The sequence below is a fragment of the Myotis lucifugus genome, unplaced genomic scaffold, assembly GCF_000147115.1.
Source record: "Myotis lucifugus unplaced genomic scaffold, Myoluc2.0 scaffold_10, whole genome shotgun sequence".
In the NCBI taxonomy this organism is placed as follows: Eukaryota; Metazoa; Chordata; class Mammalia; order Chiroptera; family Vespertilionidae; genus Myotis; species Myotis lucifugus.
In genome coordinates this window covers 14,578,208-14,604,056 of record NW_005871058.1, presented here as the reverse complement: position 1 = coordinate 14,604,056, position 25,849 = coordinate 14,578,208, and the positions used below count along the sequence as shown (strand labels likewise).

The 25,849-nt window shown below is 38.6% G+C and overlaps 1 protein-coding gene and 1 non-coding gene across 2 annotated transcripts in view; both read left to right on the top strand.

The window, feature by feature from the left end:
- The window catches only part of SLC15A5 (solute carrier family 15 member 5), a 76,068-nt gene that overhangs the window by 9,186 nt on the left and 41,033 nt on the right, over positions 1–25,849 (top strand). The window contains exons 3-5 of the mRNA XM_006084293.3: positions 7,532–7,701; positions 20,293–20,513; positions 25,203–25,389. Of these exons, the coding sequence (XP_006084355.1) occupies positions 7,532–7,701; positions 20,293–20,513; positions 25,203–25,389 (578 nt within the window). The remainder of the gene's footprint in view (positions 1–7,531; positions 7,702–20,292; positions 20,514–25,202; positions 25,390–25,849) is intronic.
- LOC111824997 lies at positions 23,783–23,911 on the top strand. Its single transcript, XR_002828102.1, has one exon. It is a non-coding gene; the product is annotated as a small nucleolar RNA SNORA11 (small nucleolar RNA).

Sequence of the window (25,849 nt, the reverse complement as noted above, 5' to 3'; positions counted from 1 at the left end):
TGCTTTGGGTAGTATGGACATTTTAATGATGTTGATTCTACCAATCCAAGAACATGGTATGTTCTTCCATCTGTTTATGTCTTCCTCTATCTCTTTTTTCAGCGTCCTGTAGTTTTCTGAGTAGAGGTCTTTAACCTCTTTAGTTAAGTTTATTCCTAGGTATCTTAATTTTTTTGGTGCGATGGTAAATGGGATTGTTTTTCTAATCTCTCTTTCTGAAAGTTCACTATTGGTGTATAGAAATGCCTCAGATTTCTTGGGGTTAATTTTGTATCCTGCTACATTGCCAAATTCATGTATTAAGTCTAGTAGCTTTTTGATGGAGTCTCTAGGGTTTTGTATGTATAATATCATGTCATCTGCAAATAAGGACAGTTTTACTTCCTCTTTTCCAATTTGGATGCCTTTTATTTCTTCTTCTTGCCTAATTGCAATGGCTAATACTTCCAGTACTATGTTGAACAGGAGTGGTGAGAGTGGGCATCCCTGTCTTGTTCCTGTTCTTAGGGGAAATGGTGTTAGTTTTTGACCATTGAGTATGATGTTGGCTGTGGGCTTGTCATATATGGCTTTTATTATGTTGAGGTATGATCCTTCTATTCCCACCTTTCTGAGAGTTTTTATCAAAAATGGGTGTTGGATTTTGTCGAATGCTTTTTCTGCATCAATTGATATGACCATGTGGTTTTTTTCTTTCAATTTGTTTATGTGATGTATCACATTTATTGATTTACGGATGTTGTACCATCCTTGCATCTCTGGGATAAATCCTACTTGGTCATGGTGTATGATCCTTCTGATGTACTGCTGGATCCGATTTGCTAAGATTTTGTTGAGGATTTTGGCATCTATGTTCATGAGGGATATTGGCCTGTAATTCTCTTTCATTGTGATGTCTTTACCTGGTTTTGGTATTAGGGTGATGCTGGCTTCATAGAATGAGCTTGGAAGCATTCCTTCCTCTTGAATTTTTTGTAGTAGTCTGAGGAGGGTAGGTTTTAGTTCTTCCTTGAATGTTTGGTAAAACTCCCCTGTGAAGCCGTCTGGCCCTGGGCTTTTGTTTGCTGGAAGCTTTCTGATGACTGCTTCAATTTCTTCCATAGTTATTGGCCTATTGAGGTTTTTAGATTCTTCCTGTTTGAGTTTTGGAATGTTGTATTTTCTAGGAATTTGTCCATTTCCTCCAGGTTGTCTAGTTTGTTGGAGTAGAGTTGCCCGTAGTATTGTTTAACAATCATTTGTATTTCTGTGGGGTCTGTTGTTATTTCGCCTCTATCATTTCTGATTTGGTTTATTTGGGACCTCTCCCTTTGCTTCTTGGTGAGCCTGGCTAGGGGTTTGTCAATCTTGTTTATCCTTTCAAAGAACCAGCTCTTGGTTTCATTGATTTTCTGTATTGTTTTTTTGGTCTCTATGTCATTGATTTCTGCTCTAATCTTTATTATCTCCTTCCTTCTGCTCACTCTGGGGTTTTCTTGTTGCTCTCTTTCTAATTCTTTGAGTTGTAGAGTTAGATGATTGACTACCATTTTTTCTTGTTTTTTGAGATAGGCCTGTAGAGCTATAAACTTTCCTCTCAGGACTGCTTTCATTGTGTCCCAGAGGTTTTGGATTGTTGTGTTTTCATTGTCATTAGTGTCCAGGATGTTTTTAATTTCTTCTTTGATGTCATCGGTAACCCAATCAATATTTAATAACATGCTATTCAGCTTCCAAGTGTTTGAGTATTTTGGGTTGTTTTTATTGTAGTTTATTTCTAACATTATGCCATCGTGGTCTGCGAAGAAGCTTTTTATGATTTCAATCTTCTTGAATTTGTGGAGACTTTGCTTGTGACCCAATATGTGGTCTATTTTTGAATATGTCCCATGAGCACCTGAGAGGAATGTATATTCCGCAGCTGTGGGGTGAAGTGTTCTGAAGATGTCAATTAAGTCCATCTGATCTAGAGAGTCATTTAGGATTGCTGTTTCTTTGCTGAGTTTTTGTCTAGCGGATTTATCCAGTGATGTCAGTGGTGTATTAAAGTCCCCTACTATGATTGTATTGTTGTCGATCTCTCCCCTGATATCTTCCAGAAGTTTTCTTATGTATGTGGGTGCTCCTGCATTGGGTGCATATATGTTTACCAGGGTTATATCTTCTTGTTGTATTGATCCCTTTAGTATTATGAAGTGGCCTTCCTTATCTCTGGTTATGGCCTTCACTTTGAGATGTATTTTGTCAGATATAAGTATTGCTACCCCAGCTTTCTTTTCCTTTCCATTTGCGTGAAAGATATTTTTCCATCCCTTCACTTTCAGTCTGTGTGAGTCCCTTCTAATGAGGTGGGTCTCTTGTAGACAGCAGATGTATGGGTCATGTTTTTTTATCCATTCAGCCACTCGATGTCTTTTGGTTGGAGCATTTAGTCCATTTACACTTAAAGTTATTATTGAAAGGTACTTGTTTGTAGCCATTTCTTTTGTGTGTGTGTGTGTGGCTGTTTTCTTTCTGAGCTTGATATTTCTTCTTTTACAACAGTCCCTTTAGCATTTCTTGCATGGCTGGCTTGGTGGTGATAAACTCCCTTAGCCCTTTTTTGTCTGTGAAGCTTCTTATTTCCCCTTCAATTTTGAATGATAGCCTTGCTGGATAGAGTATTCTTGGATTCAGTCCTTTGCTTTGCATCACTTTGTAGATTTCCGTCCATTCTTTTCTGGCCTGATGTGTTTCTGTTGAGAAATCATTTGATAATCTAATGGGAGATCCCTTGTATGTTACTTTCCGCCTCTCTCTTGCAGCCTGTAAGATTCTCTCTTTATCCTGAACATTTGCCATGGTAATTATGATGTGTCTTGGTGTGGGTCTTTTCGGGTTCACCTTGTTTGGGACTCTCTGGGCTTGTGTGACTTTTTTCTTCCCCACCTCAGGGAAGTTTTCTGATATTATTTCTTCGAATAGGTTTTCTAATCCATGTTCATCTTTCTGTTGTTCTGGCACCCCTATTATTCGTATGTTGCTTCGTTTCATGTTGTCCCAAAGTTCCCTTAGGCTCTCCTCCTGCCTTTTAATTTTTTTCTCCATTTGCAGTACAGTTTGAGTGTGTTTTGCTTCCTTGTCTTCTAATTCACTGATTCGGTCCTCCGCTTCTCCCAGTCTACTGTTGATACTTTCAATGGTGTTTTTTATTGCAGCTATGTCGCTCTTCATTTCTTCTTGGGACTTACTTAAGTTGTTGATTTTTTCACCTGTTTCTTCTAGCTTCTTGCATACGTAGTTGAGTTTTTCATCTGTTTCTTCTTGCTTCTTGAACATCCGGTGCATGTACTCTAGGAACCTTATTCTGAATTCTTTTTCCGTCATGTTGCATATCTCTGTCTCACTTAGCTGCTTTTCTGGCGAGTCCTCCTTTTCTTTCCTTTGGGGGTTTCTTTGTCTACCCATGTTTGATCTCACTGACATGACTAGTTGTTGAATCGTTCAGTGGCTGGACCCTGGGTGGCAGTGGCTGCTCCCTGGGTGGCAGTGGCTCCTCGGTCTGTGGTTGCTCCTTGGGCGGTTGTGGTAGCAGCGGCTCCTCTGTTGATAGCAGGGCCTCTGATGGGTGCTGTTCACAGTTGTGGTGGCTCTTCTGGCTGGTGGAGGGAGGCTTCAGACGCAGCAACTGTTCCCCAGGCAGAGCGTGTGGTGATCAGGAGGCCGCTGTTGCTTGAATCTGTTGCGTTGATTTAGAGGCACAAAATACAACACAACAAGGCACAACGTACCAGGCACTGAACACTATTGTATTTACGATATTACTAACCCCAAATAAAGGTGGCCACCCGAGCTAAGAGAGTTGGGAGATAAGGGGGAAAGAAGAGAAAAAGGTAGAAGAGAAAAAAGAAAGAAAGAGAAAAAGGAGTGCAAAGATGAGATTGGAAAAGGGAGGGGAAAAAGAGGAGGAGAAAAAAAAAGAAGAAAAAAAGTAAGAGAGAAAAGAAAGTGAAGTGTAAAAGGGGGAGAGACTATTTATGTGAGGAGAAAACTCCTATAGGTCCGCCACTAATACCAACAAATTGCAGCAACAGATTCCTGGAGATGAATACAAACTACAAACAACCAATAATATCAAGCGACGCAAGGGGACAGAGAAGCGCAGAAATAACCGGAAAATAAAAAGAATAAGCAGTCTAACCTCACAAACACTCAAAAAAAAAAAAAACAAACAAAACAAAACAAAACAAAAAAAAAACACAAAAAAAAACAAAAAACAAAAACAAAAAAAAATATACTCGTCAATCAGGCAAACAACAATAAAACAATAGAGAGAGAAAAGAAGAAGAAGAGAGAAAAAAAAAATGGATAGTGAAGGAAGATGAGGGAAAGGTGTATAAGGATTTAGAACAGGGGATTGGACATAGGATATTTAAGCAGGGTTAAATTTTGACAGAGGATAAAAAGAATAGGGAAGATCTAAAGCTGGAGTAGGGTGAGAGAAACAGGACAGCAAAAGGGAGAAAGTGGGGAAGATTGATTAGCACAGAGGCAAATTGAGGTAGAGAAAAATGTTGCTAAAGGAACGATGAAAATAGAATGGAGAACATTAGTCCCAAAATAAAATAAAGACAAGATAAAATGACACTTTAAAAAATGGTAAAATGGTAGCGGTAATAATACTAGTTAAAAATAAAAATGTAGTAGCTGAAAGGGCAAAATCGGGTGATGGAGAAAAAAGAAAAATGAAAAAAAAATGTTTTCTTAGTTAAAAGGAGAAAAAGTAATTTAAAAAAATAAAAATAAAAATGTGCAGTAATGCAGGTGCTTCAGATCTTCTACTCTTCTTATTGGCACGCCGGGAACTCAGGAGGATGTTGACTTTCCCTCTGATACACTGTTCCTCCTTGTTGTAAGCCACAGTCCTTATTGCCTTATCTGTATTTACAGAGGAGTCAGTTCGTGGCTCTGCCTCTGGGTGGCAGTGTGTCTGGGTTGACCTCCGAGGCTACAAGTTCTCTCCGACCAGGAGCTGCCTATTGTACCTGAACCAGCTCCGCCCAGAGGAGGTTCCCCCAGCGCCACTCCCAGATCTGTTTCCCAGGCTCCCCAAAAACAATCTTCCCCTACAAGCTCTGCTAGTGACCCCAACTGGGCACTCTCATGCACTGGGCTCAACAATGAAACCCACAGAAGTAAGAGGAAGTGTGCGAACAAGAGCCTGGGAAGCTGCTGGAACTCGCAGGGTTCCACCCTCCAGAACCGCGCGGAGTGTCTGCGCGTGCCCAAGCCCCCGGCAAGAGGCACGGATTTTGGAGAGCGCGGATTTTGGCGGACGCAGATTTTCCCCTGCGCCCGCGCGCGCGCGCGTTCCTCGCTCCAACCTGAACTGCGAACCGTACCTTCGAGGCAAGTCCAACCTTTCCGTGGAGGGGTGCAGGTCTCCCCTTGGCTCTTGCAGTCGCGCTGTTTGCGAATCGCTGCCTCCGGGTCAGTAGCCGCCGGGCTAGTAGCCGATCTCTGGATGCTGGTGAACGCTGCCTGAGATGGCGCGGTCCCGCCGCTGCGCTGGCACCCAGAGCTAATTCAAAGTCTTTTATTGGTCTTACATAAGATCTAAAACCATGAAACTACTAATAAAGGAAGGAAAGAAAATCTTGTTGGCAATACCCGCCCTACTTCATCTGAGCACTATGGAAAAACTGCCCCCTCACCTCTGCTGGCCCCATAGTATCAGCAGAAAACAGGAATCTGATACTTCTCTCTCTCTCTCTCTCTCTCTCTCCCTCTCTCACTCTCTCTCTCTCTCTCTCTCTCACACACACACACACACACACACACACACACACACACACACACACGAACAGAAGCAGGGCACTCTGATTCCCAGCCTGGGGGCGTTAGTGAGGCTTCGAGAGGAACTGGTCTTCTATCCCCTGTCCAGCAGAAACTGGCAGTGCTCCAATTCATTCTCCTGGGTAGTGCCAACTGGGCACAGCAGGGAGCCAAGCCTCCATCCTCAGCCAGTTAGAGAAATGAGGTAGGATAGGAGTCTGGTCTTTAATTAACAACCTAGTTTGGCATCCTCATTTCCTCTCTCCTTCAATTAGATGTATAGGAAATTCCATAGGATGACTCCCAATGGGCCACACTTTTGACAGACCCATCCCTCTGAATGGGGGAATAACTTGTAATCTGACTCCACCCAACAGAATATGACAATGACCAGATAACACCCAATGATTATTTTATGTTATACTAGAGGCCCAGTGCATGAAATTCTTGCCCTGGGGGTAGGGGGATCCCTCAGCCTGGCCTGTGCACCCTCACAGTCTGGGACCCCTTGGGGGATGTCCACCTGCCGGGGATCAGACCTAAGCCAGCAGTCAGACATCCCTCTAGCAGTCCAGGCTCCCTCTCTCCTTACGGCCCGCCTGCTCGCTGCTTCTTACTGCTCAGCTCACTGCATCTTCCCCCTTGCTCCAGGGCATGTCCGGCCCATCTCGCTCAGTCCCAATTGGCTGGACCCCAGCAGCAAGCTAACCTACCAGTCAGAGCGTTTGTCCCCTGGTGGTCAGTGCACATCATAGCGAGCGGTTTAGCAGCCTAAGCATATCATTAGCATAGTATGCTTTGATTGGTTGAACAGATGACCAGATGACCGGACACTTAGCATATTAGGCTTTTATTATATAGGTTGGCAAAGTGAAGGGATTTTGCAATGAAATTAAGGTCTACTCAGTTACTTTTGAGGTCATCAAAGGTGAGATAATCTTGGTATCTCAGTGGGCTGGGTCTAATCAGGCAAGTCCTTTAAATTTTAGTGATAATGTAAGTGCTCTAAAACTTAGGTATATTACTGTTTGGACAACTAAAACGTTTATAATAGCTCATAAAACTATATATATAAGTGGGTAAATTTTATTATATTTAATTTTACCTTAATAATTTTTTAAGTTAATATTAAGGACCCCTCTGCAATGAGATTCTAAGGGCAGGATTTAGACCCAAGGAAAGGTTGAGAGATAGAGATGATTTCCCCAAACTTACAAATCCTATTCACAAGGAGGAGACACTAAAAGTTTTATTCAATGACATGCATTTCTTTGATTTAATGCAGGATACACACATAACCTGAATATTCCTGAGTTTTCCCAGGAATAGAGATTCAACTCTTTAACCATCTAACTTTCCAGGTTCATTGGGTGTATGCAGGTGTCTATGGCTTCTTTAGCTCCACAACACAGTTGAGAAGCTGCTGCAAAGACCATATGACCCGCAAAGCCTAAGCTATTTATGTCAGGCCCTGTACAGAAAATACCTGTCAACTTCTAATTAGATAAAAGAGAATATACTTTCTACACATCTTCTAAATAGAAATGAAACAAAGATAATGAAACTCTAAGACAGCTGATAACTATAAACTTATTTAGAAATCCAATATTTGTAAAATGTACTTGAGCTAACATGCCACAATTTTATAGCTTACATTTATATAAAAGCATTAAAATAAGCAGTTGCTATCTGAAGTAACTCAATGGTGTTTTTATTTTTGTCTGTCTGTGTACCTCAGGTTTTATTGGATCATGAACCTAAATGTGACTGTTGTCTTTCTGGGAATATCTTACATTCAGCACTCAGGGGCTTGGGTCCTGGTTTTACTTATTCCTTTTATGTCTACACTTATGGCTCTGATAACTCTTCATATGATGCATTGTAACCTGATTTATCAGCCAGAAAAATGTAAGTAAATCAAATTTTATATTAACTTTCTTGTTTTTATGGTTTTCTTGACATATCTCCTTCCTCCTTGATTCCTGTAACTTCTCTTTCAATAGAATTTGTAGATTCCGCTAGATATTACACTTGGGAGCAACAGAATCTGCAACAATATCAATAATCTCTATCTTCTTTTAGTTTTCCCTTGTTAAATAGTTTTAATAATGGAATGTTTTAAACATAAACAAAAGTAGAAAAAATAATATATGAGTCCCATCTATTCAGTTTTGAGCTTCAGTAATTACCAACTTATCTTTACTCACTTTTTTCTCATCCCTCCTGGCAATTTTGAGGCAAAAACTAAATATTATAGAATTTAACTTGTGTATGTGTGTATATAACATACATATTATGTATGTTACTTTTAAAAAATAATCAAAATGTCATTATCACACACAATAAAAAATATAATATTTATTTATTAAATTGAGCATTTATTAATAACATGAAATGCCTGGTCACTGTAAAGTGACTTTAATTGTTCCCATTTTTCAAATTTGTTTTGTTTTATACTTTATTCAAATCAAATGCAAATAAGGCTCAGATAGCCTAAATGGTAGACATGTCTCTTCAACCAGATATATCCCCCAATGCATGGGACTACATACTAGTACAACCAACCAAACCACACCTTTGCCTCTGTCTTTTCAAAAAAAAATTGTTTAAGAATCTGAACAATTAATACAGTGTTTCCCTTAGTCTAGATTTTGCTGATTATATTCAACAGGTTTTTCTCCTCCTCATTTCCCATAAGTTATCTGATAGACCTAGACAGTTAATCAGATTCAGATATTTCTTTTGGCAAAATTCCTTCATAGATGGTGTTATGAACTCCAATCAAGAGGCAGAATGTCTGATTATCTCTGTGTTTTCAGGACCAGCACCTATTGATGATTTTTTCCCAAATCAACCATTCCACTGGGAGTTGCAAAGTGGTGATATTTTATATTTCTTTTGCTTTTATTACCTGAAATAATGTTTCAACAACTACTTACTTATACAGATACACAGTTTATATAAGAAAAAGAGACATCTATTTTTCCCTCTATTTTTAGATTTTCAAGTTCATGAGTTGAGCTTCAAAATGTTCCAAAGGTAACCTATTAGTTGCCTTTTTAAAAAATAGATTATTGTTCATTCATGAACATAAAAATTTTAATGTGTTTCAATCTACTACAATTATTGATGCTCAAATTGTTCCATAGTTAGGCAGTGAGGTCCTCTTCTTGTGGGTGCCTGAGTCCTTCAGACAAACCTCTGTGTGTTTTCTTAAATATATTTTTATTGATTTGAGAGAAAGAGAGAGAGGGGGGGAGGAAGACAGAGAGAAAAACATCAATCAGCTGCCTCCTGCAAGCCCCCTACTGGGATCAAGCCCACAACCCTGGCATGTGCACCGAATAGGAATTTAAGTTGCCACCTCTCCGTGCATGAACTGAGCCACACTGGCCAAGGTAAGCCTCTGTGGTCTTTGACTATTCCCTTGCTTCCTTGTGTAAGATAGCACAGTGGTTGGCAAACTGCGGCTCTCAAGCCACATGCGGCTCTTTGGCCCCTTGAGTGTGGCTCTTCCTAAGCCTTAGGAGTACCCGAATTAAGTTAATAACAATGTACCTACCTATATAGTTTAAGTTTAAAAAATTTGGCTCTCAAAAGAAATTTCAATAGTTGTACTGTTGATATTTGGCTCTGTTGACTAATGAGTTTGTCGACCACTGAAGACAAGTTTCAACTGGGCTGACTGGGCACTTCAAGTCTCTGCCATGTATATGTTCCATGCCAGTAGGCTACCTCAGGAATGTCCTCATGGAGATGACAGAAACACAAGAAAGAGCAAGGCCTCTCGAGTTGTAGACTTAGAAGCACCATACTTGCACTTCTGCTTCATTCTATTACCCAAAGCCAGGCACATGGTCAAGTCCAGAGACAAAGGCAGAGGACACTTCAAAGTTAAATGCCCAAGGGGGTGGGTGCAGAGAGGGGAAAAGATCATTCAACCCATCAGCAAGACCTATCAATTCTACCTTAGAAATACTTTCCACACCTGTCCAATACTCCTTCTATCTTATTGCTACCACCACTTCAGGTCACCATGATCTCTCTTACCTATCACCACCTGGCTGCTCTGTCCAAACCTTTCTTGTCCATTCCTTCTCAGACCATTCTCAATGCAGCAACGAGAATAAACTTAAAAAGAAAACCTGCTCTGACCACTCACTTAATTAAGTCTGCCAAATGGTTTCCTATTGTTCTCAGGATAAAGGTGAAAATCCTGACTAAGGCCTGAATTGTTTTCAATTTTCAATTGAGGGGTTAATTTAAAGCAAATAGATGAACCTGGTGAAAGGGAGAAATAGAGTGAAGATGGAGTGTGGGAAAGAGAGGCTTTGTAATGACTTCCATGTGAGGACAGCCTGGGACCCCTTTCTCCAACCTCATCTCCTTCCATCCTTTTTCACTTTATGGTTGGAACACATCATAATTCCCCAACTTGTACACTATTTCAAGCCTCTGGGGTCTTATTTGGACTGCTCTGGAAGAACTGCAATAATAAATTAGAGATTAGGATGAGATAATAAGTAGTCAATATACCCATAGCTCTCCCAATATTCTCTCTTGATGTTTTCACCATCTTTTAATCTAGATAAACATGTACACATGATTACGCTAGGGTGAGGTGAGAGTAGTATACAGGTGTGACAACTCATCCGAGAGGTTTTTGAGCCTGAGTCTGAGATACAACTGTTAAAAAAGAGGCAAATGTGATTGCTTTAACCTCAACAAGTGGTCTTAGTTGAATCTACCAGGAAAAAAAAGGTGTAAGAGTGAACTTTGCCCTATCACAATAATTTGGATCTTCACCCAAAACCAATACTTCCATCCTTGGAACACATCATAATTCCCGAACTTGTACACTATTTCAAGCCTCTGGGGTCTTACTTGAACTGCTCTGTGTCCAAGTAGAGAAGTAGAGCTCTTTATCCCTCCTTTTGGTATGGCTTGAAAACCCTCTGCCTTATCCAGAGAGAGAGGGAGGGAGGTTTTTGGCAAGGAGGCCCTAGGGTCATCATTTCCTTCCCTGAACTTTAAATCTACTAGGGTCATCATTTCCTTCCCTGAACTTTAAATCTACTCTTTCTCCAAAAAAACAAAACAAAAACAAAACAACAACAACAACAAAACACCTGTGTTTTCTCTTTCCATATAATGCAATCTAGAGTCTACAGTCTTGGCAATAGGGATGCTCATTGCTACTTAGTCTATCACAGTTTCTAGGTCTTTCAGTGCACAAAGCTAGAAAAATGTTCTTTTTTCCCTTTCTTTCTAAGAGAATACCCATTTGGATTATACTAATGCCATATTCAAACCCAGTGCTATGTGATTTTTACCTAACTTTATCAAACTTAGATCTTTTTCTACTTCTTCCCATGCCCCAAATCCCAGTTCTCAATAACAGCAATATATTTGCACATTTGCTTTATCTCAAAAGACACATTCAATAGTCTTAGACTAACACTACCACCAGCAACATGATTGTTTGAAAAGAGTTTCAAGATTTTTCTTGTAGGTTTTATTTCTTTATGGTATAACCCCTAAGAATGTTCACTAAATGATTATGTTTCAAAGTCATTTGGTATAGTTCCTTTCTATCTTATTAAACCACTAACTTTATATTCAATTAAGTGCATTTGTTCCATTTTTCTTTATACTTTTAGATGGTTTTATTTTAATTTTGTTTGTAATTATGTAAAATTTATGTTCAAAACAAGGTCTATATATTCCTATATTCTCTCCTATTCCTTTAGGTGTCAATTTATGTATTTTTAAAGAATTATCATTCCTTTTTTAATGAAAGAAAATACTAAAATGTTATATGTGTGTGTGTCTCTATGTATATGTATTTCCTCCTTCTTATATAAGCAGTAGCATATTATTCACACTTTTTCTGGACTGCATTTTTCATTTAATATAATCTAGGGGTTGTTTCATAACTATATATAAAAATATTCCTCATTCCTTTGTATTGCTGCATAGTATTCCATTGTGTGGTAAACCATTGCCTATTTTACCAGTCTTATATTGATACACATTTGGGTTGTATCTCTACTTTTGCTGCAAAGTAGGTTCTAATGAATAACTTGAAGTACACCTCCCTTTGCATGTTTCCCCAGATGTCTTTAGGATAGATTCCTACAAGTAGGATTGCTAAATAAAAAAGTAAACCCATAGATGACTTTGCTGTATATTGCCAAATTTCCTTCTAAAGTGGTTATACCATGCTGTATGTTTTCACCAAAAATATATGAGAATGCCTGTTCTCCCATAGTCTTTCCAACACAATACACTTTTCATTTTTGCCAATTTGAGGGTGGGAAATGGTATTTCACTGAAATACCATCTCTATCTTCTTTTAGTTTTCCCTTATTAAATAGTTGACATCTCTCTTATTATGAGAAAAGTTGAACATCTTTTCATTGCTGTAGAGCAGGGGTCCTCAAACTTTTTAAACAGGGGGCCAGTTCACTGTCCCTCAGACCGTTGGAGGGCCGGACTATAGTTTAAAAAAAAACTATGAACAAATTCCTATGCACACTGCACATATCTTATTTTGAAGTAAAAAAACAAAACAGGAACAAATACAATATTTGTATTTGCATGTGGCCCGCAGGCCGTAGTTTGAGGACCCCTGCTGTAGAGCAATTTGAATTTTTCTCACTGAACTACCTATTCATATATCTAGTGCATTTTTCCTTTGGGATTGTGGAATTTTTCATTTAATTTTTAGAAAATTTTTATATATTGATGATGTTAACCACTGTGTATTATAATAGTTGCAAATATTATATTCCATTTGTCATAAATCTTTTAACTTTGCTTCTTCTATTATCATCCATAGGAAAACTTATTAGGTTTATTTGCTTTGTTTTTGAGGGGCGTCAATGTTTATAATTAAACTAGAGGCCCGGTGCACAAATTTGTGCACTGGTGGGGTCCCTTGGCCTGGTTGACGATGGAGGCCTATCGTGGGGCCGGCCAGTGAAGGGGGGAGGGACCCCGAGAGGTTAGCCAGCCAGCCCCCCTGATCTGGGCCTATGGGGGGCCAACCGGCAGTGGGGAGGGACCATGGGAGGTTGGCTGGCCATGGAAGATTGGCTGTGGGAGCACACTGACCACAGGGGGCAGCTCCTGCATTGAGTGTCTGCCCCCTGATGATCAGTGCATGTCATAGTGACTGGTCAACCAGTCATTCTGGTCATTTGGTTGTAACGGTTGCTTAGGCTGTTTATAATATATATATATATATATATGGTCTAATCTAATAAAAGACAAACATGCAAATTGACTGTACCTTTGCTATGCCTTAAGCAACGCCCACTAGCCAATCAGAGCGACTATATGCAAATTAACCCAACCAAGATGGCAGATGACAGCCATGGAACTGGAGCGAGCAGGAGGCTTGGTTGCTCTAGTGATGGAGGAAGCCAAGCATCTCGGCAGGCTCTGAGCTCCACTGAAGGCAACAAAATTTCAATTATAGAAGGTAAATAAATCCCAGAATAAAAAAAGAAAAAGAAAAAAAGGAGAGGCTGGGAGCTTCCGTCGCCAGGGGGCTTGGACAGCCTGAAAACGGCCCTCAGCCCCTCACCCAGACTGGCCAGGCAATCCAGTGGGGACCCCCCACCCTAAAGGGGGTATGGCCAGCCTGAAAACAGCCATCAGCCCCTCACCCAGGCTGGCCAAACCTCCTTGGGGTGAGGGTAACCACTGGGGGAGGGGCTTTACCAGCCTGAAAACAGCTATCAGCCCCTCACTCAGGCTGGCCAGGCACCCCAGCGGGACCCCCACCCTGATCTGGGACACCCTTCAGGGCAAACCAGCCGGCTCCCACCCATGCACCAGGCCTCTATCCTATATAATAAAAGGGTAATATGCAAATTGACCCTAACAGCAGAACGACTGGGAATGACTGGTCACTATGACACACACTGACCACCAGGGGGCAGACACTCAATGCAGACACTCAATGCAGGAGCTTCCCCCTGGTGGTCAGTGTGCTCCCGCTCAGTCACAAGCCAGGCACAAGCCAAGCTGATGGCTGCCAGTACAGTGGTGGTGGTGGGAGCCTCTCCTGCCTCCTCAGCAGCACTAAAGATGTCAGACTGCAGCTTAGGCCTGCAAGTGGACATCCCCTGAGGGCTCCCGGGCTGCCAGAGGGATGTCTGATTGCCAGCTTAGGCCCAATCCCCCGGGGAGCGGGCCTAAGCCAGCAGGTGGTCATCCCCCGAGGGGTCCCAGACTGCAAGAGGGCACAGGCTGGGCTGAGCCCCCACACACACATTTTTGTGCACCGGGCCTCTAGTATAGATAGATAGATAGATAGATAGATAGATAGATAGATAGATAGATTTATCAATCTTCTCCTTCATTGCTTCTAGAGTTTGAACCATGCTGAAAATTTTTCTTCACTCTCAGATGATAAAGGAATTCACTCATATTTTCTTTTGGTGCTCATATTATTTTTTTAACTCTACAACTCTGACGCATTTGGAAATTATATTAGAATAGGTTTTAAGTGAATTATCTCTTTTCCATATGACTATCAAATTATCAACCTGATTTACTAAAAAAAAAATCTATATTTTCCCCACTCATTTGAGATGTCACCTTCACTATATACTACCATTTACATTTCTGGAGTTTCTATTCTGTTCCCTTCCTTGATCTATTTATCTATCTTGTTTAACAATGACCTTAATTAAACATATTTTACTTTTGGTAGTACTTTTACTACTACCACTGTCTCTACTAATCTACACAATACCACTAATAACAAGGCAATGAGTTGTATTTTTAAAAATTAAGTGCCTTCACCAGTGTCACTTCATTTTCACTATATACCTCTGAGGTAGGTAGGAAGAGCACTGTCTATCTTTTTACATATGAGACTTTATATAATTTGCCTCTGCTACTGTAGCACCTACATATCTTTATCATATCACGTTATACTGAAATGACCTATTTATGAATACAATTAGAAAATCCTATGTCTTACATGCTTGGAATATGGTAAATGCTCAATCAGTGCTTGTTATTCTTAAACTGAGTGTAGAGACAGATGCATAATTTATTAAATGACTTACCCAAGGCCTCACAAAATGGCTAACATGGAACCAAAGCCCAGGCCTTACTTTGCTATATATTGTGCTCATTTTATTGCACCACATACTGAAGCATGAAGCATAGAAAACAGCATCCACAGAAGCCTCTGACCCTGTCTCTCAGAGCTCCGTGGCCTGTGGGTCACAGCTAAGCAGAACACGCCCTTCTGGTATTCTGTGAAATGGGTTCAAAATGCCAAAAGGTGTCTGAGAGATCCTCTCTGTCAGCCCCAAATCACAAAAAAGAGGAAAATTAAAGTGTGAGCTTTTATTGAAAGACCACTCTGACATTTGCTGGAGTATATAATTATCAAATAATTCTTTGTGTTTGTGTGCGTGTGTGTGCATGCTATATATGTATATAAGGTGTAGATTCAAAATTTCTAAATAACTATTTAGTATCCACCCATTTACTTTTCAACCTCATATTTGAAAAAATATTCATCTAAATAAATAAAAGTATTCAAGTTATACAGATATATGTCATTAACTGCCAGCCTATTGTGATCCACATGTTAAATTTTTTAACATGCAATAGAGTAAGCTTGCTTTGGACATTGACCAAAAAATTTATAAGCTGCTAGTAAAAGTGTAACAGGAAATGTTTGTCACTGGTTTGCTATACACAATACTCTATAAAGTGAATATTTAGTTTTTTCATTTTGTTTTGTGTTGCCAAGTTATCAGATCATCCAACTCTGATGAAGTAAAACTCTTCCCTCTCGCAAAGTATATAATCTTTATTTTGGCTTCTTCCTCTCTGATGACTAAATTGGAAATTCCTCAAAGCTGTAATTCAAAGCCATAGGTGACCTTAAAGAAATGATTTTTTATATGCTACCTTTTATTTTAAGGTAACTTTTCAAATGTGGACCGTGCATTCCATTATGTTTAGCTGTCAAGCACGGCCTTCATTTGCATTTCTTCCCACTGCTATAATTTTGAGAACTGGCAGGTGACCAAAGAAGAAAAAATGTGCATCTACCATCTAGAGTGCAATGTAGGCTTTTTTATTATAATTAAGTAGCATAGATATTCATGATTAGATGAAGGTCAGAGGAGCAGAACATCAGAGCCAAGGACTTGAAGGTACAAAGAATAGAAAAATTGCTTTCTAAAGTTTTTTTTAAAATAGTAATGGTGACAATCTTTAAGTTTTGCAATAAAACATTTTAAATAGCTCATCTGTTTTATTTTAAAATGTGCACGCCTGGTGTGCTTGCACATTTAAACTGGAGCTTGAAGTCTCAGTTACTTCCCATTTCTGCTCCTGGTGCAGAAAAGCAATTTGAGAATTATAATGACAATGGATTTTTTTAAAGGCTGAGTCTACATGACACCCAAAACTATTTGTACTGAGGCATGAGTTTTCTATTAAGTCTAATGGATTAATCCAAGGAGGCAGTGTGATGTGTAGATGGAGATGTTTTCAACTCCTAATTTTCAGTGCTAATTCTGCGATTTGATAAGACAGGCAGATTACTATACAGTTTCTTTGCTTGTCCTCTCTATCTAGCTTATTGGCTCTCTTTCAGTCCAGCTGATCAATGTAGGTTTATTACTTCTCCAGCCCTCTGACTTACAATGCACATTGTTTACTCTTCCTCCACCTCCTTGGCTAAGTTTACCCAGGTACATGCCCTTGCCTAGGATTCATTCCAGGGACCTTTCAGTCCGCAAGCCGACCCTCTTTCCTTAAGTAACCTCTAGTTTCGGCATAGTTTTTAATGCCAACTATATACCAAGTGCTCAGTTTCATTTAGACCTCTCCTCTCACCTTGAAACTCATGTAGCTGACTTCCTATTCAACTTTTTTTTTTAATCCTCACCCAAGGATATTTTTTCCATTGATTTTTAGAGAGAGTGGGAGGGAGAGGGAGAGGCAGAGAGAAACACTGATGTGAGAGAGACACATTGATTGGTTGACTCTGGTATGCCCGGACCAAGGCCAGGAGTCTGTAACCGACGTATGTGCCCTTGATTGGAATCAAACCTGGGACCCTTCAGTCTGCAGGCCAATGCTCTATCCACTGAGCCAAACAGCTAGAGCCCTATTTTGACTTGGTTATCTAAATCTCAAAGATAACCTGACCAAAATTCAACTGTTGATTCTTCCAACTTCAAACTTACTCCTTTTTTATCTTTTCCATCTCAGTGTAAGTCACTAACACCCAGTTGTTCAGGATAGAAAAAGTAGCCGTCCTCAATTTTCTCATTTCTTCAACCTCTTTTCACATCATAAAATTCTATTGATTGTTCAAAAGCACATCCCATCCTGTTCACTTCTCTTCATTGCCACTACTATGTCCAAGTCACCATTACCTTTTGTCTGTCTCCTAGCTTCCTCTCTGATCCCTAAAATCCATTATCCAACCAGAGTTTCAGAGTAAATTTTTAAAAAATATACATCATATGTTATCTTTACTCTGCATAAAACATCTTAATGGTCTCCCTTAACACTGAGGATAAAATCCAAGCTCTTTACCTTGATGTAACATCTGACCCCTGACCAACTCTTGGACCACATCTCCTCCCAATCTTTTTCTCACTAACTGAGCTACTGACTCATTGGTCTTAATTGTTCCTGAACTTCTCCCAGCTCATGATGTGCCTGGTATATGTTTCCTGCAAAGTTCTTCATTTACTTCCAGTCTATTCAATCCTCAGTTCAAATTTCAACTTTTAAAGTCTCCTCTACACCAAACCCCACAATGGGTCTCTATCTTATCTATTTTGTTTTTATCATTGGATTTGTCTAATATTTTCTCGCTTGCTTACTGTCATCCCCAGTAAAACTTAGGTCTTGCTTACTGCTATATTTTTAAGGCCTAGAAAAGTCCCTGGCACACAGTAGGTACTTAATAAGTATATTAAATGAATAAATAAGTGCATTCACATTTGTTTGGCATCAATTATGAGCACTCACAGTGCTGGCTCAAATTTTAGACCTCATTCAAGCTTAATCATTTCTTGTTCTTAATCATTTTGTTTTTTATTGCTTCATATCACCACATCAGATATAATTTTCCTTGTTTAAATAAATTCATTTTTCAAAGTGTTTATTCAGTTGAAGACAGTGCTGCTCAAAGCCTCATCCATGGAGCAGTGCTGATCAATAAACTGTTTTTTTATTGCAACAAAATAAATACAGACACTGAGGGAAAACATGTAGAAGTATTTATGAGAAGTTGCATTTTATGTCTGCTGAATCTAATAATAAAAATATAAGGACTTATATTTGGTATGTCTTTGCTTCTTATTTTATTCTTTTGGTAGGTCATTTTTATTGTAGTTCACAGATGTATTGACCATGATAGTTCAGAATTTTTTTAAAACTGAGCTTTTAACACAGCTAGTTTAAAATGCACTAATCTAAGCCATCTCTCTTTAGAAATAATATGATAGCAGTATTTGATTGCTTAATAAAATTATAATAAATTTAATCAATTTATCATGCATAAGAGTGGATCAAAATTTACTTTGCAATAGATATATTTGTTTAAAACAAATATTTTATAAAGTCCTTAAATTTGAAATATAAGAAGAAAAATAGAGAAAAATATCTTTAGAAATAGTCTTTCATCCTGCAAATAGTTATCATTTAATAATAAAGCCTGTTTGAAAGTACAGAGTAAGTTGAATCAATGCCAGTAATAACCCTACTATCTATCCACCCAGCACTGTTTTGCAAGAATTGAGCAGAGAACAGGTTGAAAAGAAATAGAGACAAAATCATAAGGAAATGTCAGGAAGGTAAGCCTCCTAGCCCAGACCTGTTCAAATTCAGTCTCTAGTCTGTCTGTTCATCAAGACATTCTCAGTTCTCATCCTACTAAAACCTTAAGTAAACTAATTGAAATAGCTAGGAAAGTCTCATAAGAGAGCAATTCTTCCTGCAATAATAAAGAGATATCCCTATTACTTTTTTCCTAAGAGATACAGACCTTGGCCACTTATAGGTGCTTCTGTCCCTTTGACCTCAGTCCCCGGGCCTTTTATTTGTGTCTGGAAATAGTGACTAAAAAGAGGTAATAGTGACTACACATATGAGCCCATCTTGCGTCAGCAATTACCCAACATACTTCCACTTGACCTCTCAACACACTTCACAGAGGCCACCAAAGAACCACTGCTGTAATCATTCTTGGTCACTAATAATTTGTACTGGATTTGATTCAGTGACTAAGAGGTAAAAGGCTCCATATTCAATTACCAGGCCCCCAGCTTCCACAATTAATCAAAGACTGACATAATAGATCTATTACAATTCTCAAAGAAAAGACCAGGTCAAATCAATATAATCATTCTAACCATAAAAAGCAATATTAATATTCTTCATTCAAATATAAAATTCAAAACTCTATGGTATTTAAATGAACTTGTTTAGAATGCATTTCATCTAGAATTTTATTCTAGGAAACTTCAACATAATCAAAATGACAACCAAACTCTACTTTGAGTTTTCATAGCAGTCTTTTTTGGAGAAACTCAGACGTTTTTACATCTACTTTACCATTTACCCTGAAACTATGGTTTGGTGTCTAATGTAATTTGTGAAAGGATTTATCTGGTCAAAGGGGTTCTGTAAAAAATTGTAACAATCATAATAATATAACCGAATTGTTAACTAAACAGTGGTCTTTTATCCTAAAGGAGTCCAAGAAAAGGTGGAATCTGAATCATGAAAGAAGCAACAATGCTGTTGCAAATCATTAGCAGTAAGGGACTGCAAACATCTAAAGCATTAAAATGCTTCTGCTACTAAAGCAACAGACATATAAACTCAGAGGAAACTATTGAAAAAGTCAAAAGCCCACTAATCCAATCTGAACTTTTAGTGACACTATCAACATGTATAAAGTCATCTGAAGAGTTCAAAGTTTAACCTTATGTCTGAAATTCAAGGATAAAGTCAAAGCAGAGAACACATTTCCCTTCATCTCCATGTCAAAATAAGAAACCACCTTCTACATGACAAGTGAAGATTATTTATATAACACTTTGTATTAAAAAATTGTACCAGTTCTTTGTGTTAAGACTGTAAAAGAAAGTTCAGGTTGTCTTGTCCATTAATGAGTTAAAGTTAGAGACTTCTGAGAGATTTTAAAAATTTTACTTCGGTGTTTTTTTGTTCTTTCTTCCCCTTTTTAATATGTTCCCATTGATCTTACCTTTTTCATGTTTTACATCAGCTGTCAAGCACCACTTGGGCTGGTCACCAAAATGCCAGAACCCTTGTCAGAGCTGGTTTCTTTGAATTCAACCCCTTGGGTGCTAAAGCCTTCTCAATCACTTTACTGTCCTTCATCCATACAATTGTCATCTTTTTGATTGACATCTTGGGAACAGAAGAACAATTCCTTTACTAATACATACTGTCTCCAATTATTTGCAGGTTGCTCCCTCCTGACAACCTTTGGGGTGTTTGTTAATGCACTGAAAACATGCTGTCTACGATATTGCCATCTTCGTGGAGATTTGACGAGCTGGTTAGACCATGCTAAGGAAAAAAATGGTGGCTGCTACAGTGAGCTGCAAGTGGAAGAGACAAAATGTTTCCTCACCCTTCTCCCTCTCATCATTTTTCAGCTTCTTTACAAAATGTGCATAATGCAGGTAAGGAAGGGTAATTAGTACTACCCACAAGAACAATAAAATAATTGCATATTAACAAATAAACACTTGTTTTCATCCCAGCAAACACCTCCCCCATACATTTCATCAGGCAGTTAAACTGTAAATGCTTCTAATTATTATAGACTCTAATTTCATTTTCTAAGTGGGGGCAGGTAGAGGCGTACCTGAGGAGACTCTTGTTATGTTGTGTCTACCATAGAACTATAAACGTCTGTTGGTAGGTGCAGACAATACTTCAGAGTGCATAGTTATAAGGCAGAAGAGCAGCAAATAAAAATATGAGATCTATGAGCAATTACCCAACCTCCCTTTAGCCAAAGGTTTTGCCTTCCTCCCTCATTAAGCCTTTAAAAACTGCTACTAACAAGTAGCTAGCTTGACTGATTTGAGTACCACCCCCACTGTACGCTTAAGTGTAAGTACTAATGAGCAAGTGATTCTCTCCCTACCCACTCGCAGTTCCTTGGTGAATCAGCCAGTCCCTATGCTGTGGAGAAATCAGAGGAAAAACACTAAATCCAAAGTATCTTTTATAATGTATACGATTTAAACAATTTTTGATGTAGTAATGCTCAAAGGTTAACATACTTGTGAAGAAATATTATGATTTCTTTTTTTTTTAAATATATTTTTATTGATTTTTACAGAGAGGAAGGGAGAGAGATAGAGAGTTAGAAACACCGATGAGAGAGAAACATCGATCAGCTGCCTCCTGCACACCCCCTCCTGGGGATGTGCCCGCAACCCAGGTACATGCCCTTGACCGGAATCGAACCTTGGACCTTTCAGTCCGCAGGCCGACGCTCTATCCACTGAGCCAAACCGGTTTCGGCAATATTATGATTTCTTAATATATTCTCATATATCAAATGATTACAAAAATCCTTGAAGAAATTTGGGACTGTCTTTGTTGCTAACTCCCAACTTGGAATTTAGATGGCTAATGAGTGAGTTGTATTGATATATCATAGACCCACAGAGCTGAAAAGAAACTGAGATTAACTTACTCAACCACTTAATTTGTTGAAAAGGAAACTGAGGCTCAGAAAAATTAAGTGGTTTTGGAGGGACATAGCCATTCTTGGAAAACAGCCATTTTTGTTTGTCATACTGTGTTCTACTTATAAAAACAGCAGAACTGAGTAATTGAAATCGAATCTGTATGTGGATATAATTTCTATCTGATCCTTTATAGACAAGTTTGGTGACCCTTACTCTAAACAGGCATGAAAGCTAGGCTGACTGAGTAGATTCAAACTTCCTCCTGACTCCACAATAGTAGTTGGCACAAAAACCCAATAATATTACCCATATATATGATAATTAATATCATAAAATAATTTAGAATGAAAAAATTAATGAGCACAAAATCACTAAGTGATTTATAGCTGGCCTTGACTTTTCTCTACAAGTAACACAAATTACTGATTCTTTATCTTCATTATGTAGTGACACCTGGTATTTCTTTTGACTGAGCCTTCTCTGAAAAATGTCATATATTTTTTAATTTGACACAAATTACAATAAATTCTGATAAACTAATTTGAAAGCATTTCACCAAATCTAGGGGCCCATTTTATTGCAAAGAACCAAAATGAATACTTATTGACAACCTATATGTGTCATAGCTTCTTAAAGATGACTTCACAGTATCTACTTTAATCCCTACAGCAAGCCTACATAGCTCATACTGTCATCCTAAATCTGAGACTCAAGAGACATTGAGTGACTTGCAACTTGCTCAAGGTCACCTTACTAGTATGTGGCATAGCGCCCATTCCAACACAGAGCTGATATCAACTCCCACACTCTGCTATTACCCACAATGCCTTTCTTGCAGCTGGGTTAAAAATAAAGACTATATAGGTTCCACATTATATGCAGTCATGTTTATCAGAAACTTCAAAGAAAATAATTAGAATGTACTCAAGAGACGCTAAGGAAACTTCCATTGGGATAGGCTGGAATTAGTTTTTTGCTTCCAGAAGAAGTAATCACCAGTATAAAAATCATCAAAGAACCAAGAATAAAACATCATAGAATTTCACATTTTAAATTTAGTTGCCATTATTAACCTTCAGTTCCAAGACATACATTAAAAATATGTTGATATGAAGGCCGATGATGTTGCCATTTGACATTCCTTGGCTATTCAAAGGTGAAAATAAATCTCTATTGATAGCAATTATTTCTGAATACTTGGAGGCTTGTCTGAAGTAAAAGTATTTAAAATTTTAAAAGGGGATGATTTCACAACTTGAGGCAGAAGCAAAATGATTTCAAGCTTTTAAGACACTGGAGCCTTTTCTTAGATTAGGCAATATATTAATATTGCTTCACTAAAGATTAATAGTACATTTGCCACATTATTAAGTTAACAGGTTTCTGTGTCTGTGATTCATGCTGATAATAACTTTATTCCTATTAACAATAATTCTCGCTTGAAATCAGTAACAGAAACTTCCAGGTTGTGCTGGGAGCCTTTCAGTCTTATAGTGGTTCTGCTGCCAGCACTTTTTAAAAATATATATACATCATTCATTTCCCTCTGATTGGGCGATATGTGCCTAATAAGTTTATTGAACTAGCTAATGTTCCCTTCACCTTTGCCATCTGTACCCAAGCAAAACATCCTTGTTTACAACCCCATGGGTCAAATTAAAGATTGGAAGATAAATTATCACCAGGACATATTTTATAGAGATAGAAAAAAAATCTCACTGAAAATGTGGTTCATTCCTACACAGCAATAGACTCATTGTACAACTGGTGGGTTAACAGCTGTACTGACTTATGACTGATTCTATACCCTCTCAAACTGTACAATTGATGATAGAGAAGTTAGTGAAGGTTTCAAATGGGAAGTTATCATCTGGATGTTTGAGCAAGGCTGCCCTCCCAGGATGGTGGGAAGATGGGAATCTTGAGTTAGTTCCCACACTATTAAGAAAAATTGCAGAATCCATTCCTCAAGAGCAAGCCTCGGGTTGACTTTTCCTCCAAGACACTTAGTAGCTTTGTGTGCTACTGGGAATTAAAGAAATTCTCTGCTCCTAATGATAATGATAAAGATGGGATTATTCCAACAAAGTTCATAAACTAGAAAAGTGTAGAGGGACCCCTTCTCCATGACAATGTGCTTTAGTTCTGATGTTATAACCTAACAACAGGTTCGGAATATAAGAGGTTCCAAGTTAGGCTTAGAGTTTTAGTTAGTACTTGAGTTATTTTAAAAATGAAGACATTCTTGGGTGTGGAGAGAGCAGAGCGCCTGAAGAATGGCTTCTCTGTGTACAACACATCCAACAGCAACTTGGGCTTACTCCTCACGGGTGGCAGAATACTATGGCCTTCCTATGACATTACGCCCTATACATGAGAAAAGAAAAGAAAAGGAAAAGGAAAAAGAAAAAAAAAGAAGATAAAAGAGAGAAAAAAAATAAAAAATAAAAATGAAGACATTCTAACTCAACTTTGAGGACTTGGAGTGAGGCAGAGCATTTTTCTTTTCTTTCTTTCTTTCTTTCTTTCTTTCTTTCTTTCTTTCTTTCTTTCTTTCTTTCTTTCTTTCTTTCTTTTGTCTTTTTCCTTATCTGCTACTTTATTATACAAACCTTTTTCATGTAGTTCCCTTTCTGGTTCTCTAGTGCCACACATTGACTTAAAAGGAGAGGAGAGCCCTAGCCCATTTGGCTCAGTGAATAGAGTGTCGGCCTATGGACTGAAGGGTCCCGGGTGTGATTCTGGTCAAGGGAACATATCTCTGTTACAAGCTCTATCACCAGCCCTGGGGTTGGGGCATGTGCAGGAGACAACCAATCAATGTGTCTCTCTCACATTGGTGTTTCTCTGTCTCTCCCCATTCCATCCCCATCCCTTGCACTCTCTCCAAAAATCAATGGGAAAATAACCTCGAGTGAGGAAGGAAGGAAGGAAGGAAGGAAGGAAGGAAGGAAGGAAGGAAGGAAGGAAGGAAGGAAGGAAGGGGGAGGGAGGGAGGGAGGAAGGAAGGAAGAAATGTTCTGGAACTCACCAAGAGAAAAAAAATTATATATATATATATATATATATATATATATATATATATATATATATCAAATAAAAAAAGAAATTTTTAAAAATTTTAAAAAGGAGAGTAGAGCCATAAGTATGTCTTTTTCTCATGTTGCTTGGCTCATGTTAGAAATGAGGCCAATCCACAAACGCAGCCTCTAACAAGTTATGCGCTTCCACCATGGAAAAAAATCATGCTACTAAACTACTATTAAAGGGTCTATTCTAACCCCAAGCTTTTTTCCTCAGAGTGAAAACAAAACACTTAATACTTTCTACTGGTTTTTGCTTTATTATTCAAAGAAAAGGTATATGTAAAACTGAAGTTATTTGATTTTTTTGTGTCATCCTAATCACAAAAGTAGGGCCATTTTTACTTTTCATAGGAAAATTAAGAAGATAGACTAGATGACAAAAGATTCCTTCATAAAGAATCAGTAGTATTGTCAGTAGACTACACAGAGCTCTTACTGCCCTTGGGGGCTCATAATTGGGACCTTGAAGACCTGGGGAACATTCAGATCATCTGTTACAGACAAGGCATCTGCTGCAGGATTCTTTCTCCAAAGTTAAACCACTGTGTCAATGCTTGCTCCTTTGCCCCCGCAACTATAGATTCCTTCAGGATATTATCTGCAGACCATGAATTCCAACCTGAATTTGGATGGATTTCTTCTGCCAATTGCAGTCATGAATGTCACCAGCATCCTGCCACTATTAATTCTGGCTCCTTGTATGGAATATTTCAGCACCTGCCTATTTCCCTCTAAGAGAGATGGACCATTTCTGTTGGCATGCATTTGTAAGTACAATTTACAAGTAAATTATTTGCAACTTTTTAAAATAAAAATACACTCTGCTGAGCTCTAAGCTGGAGATATGCTCTACAAGGAAAGTCTGATTTTGACAAATTGGGTAGAAGGTGAATTTGAGAGTGATAGCAGGTAATCTCTATGCAGACATTGGTGTCTGGCCCATTTTCCTCCCATTCTTTTATGCCTTCTCAGTAGACACACCTGATAGAAAGACATGGTGAAACTTCCAGTACCACCAAATGGCCTATCCTTCTTCAAGTAAAGTAGTCCTCACTCCTAAGTCAATGTTGAGTATGTTCTTAAAAATTAACATAAGTAATGAACCTAAAGAGTTAATTTCTGAACCAGTAGCAAAATTTATGAAAAATTAGTACTTTAATTCACAGCTTCAGTATAGTACTTTTTCAAATAGTAAGGTATATAGCAATAATTTTCCAACATTTTTTC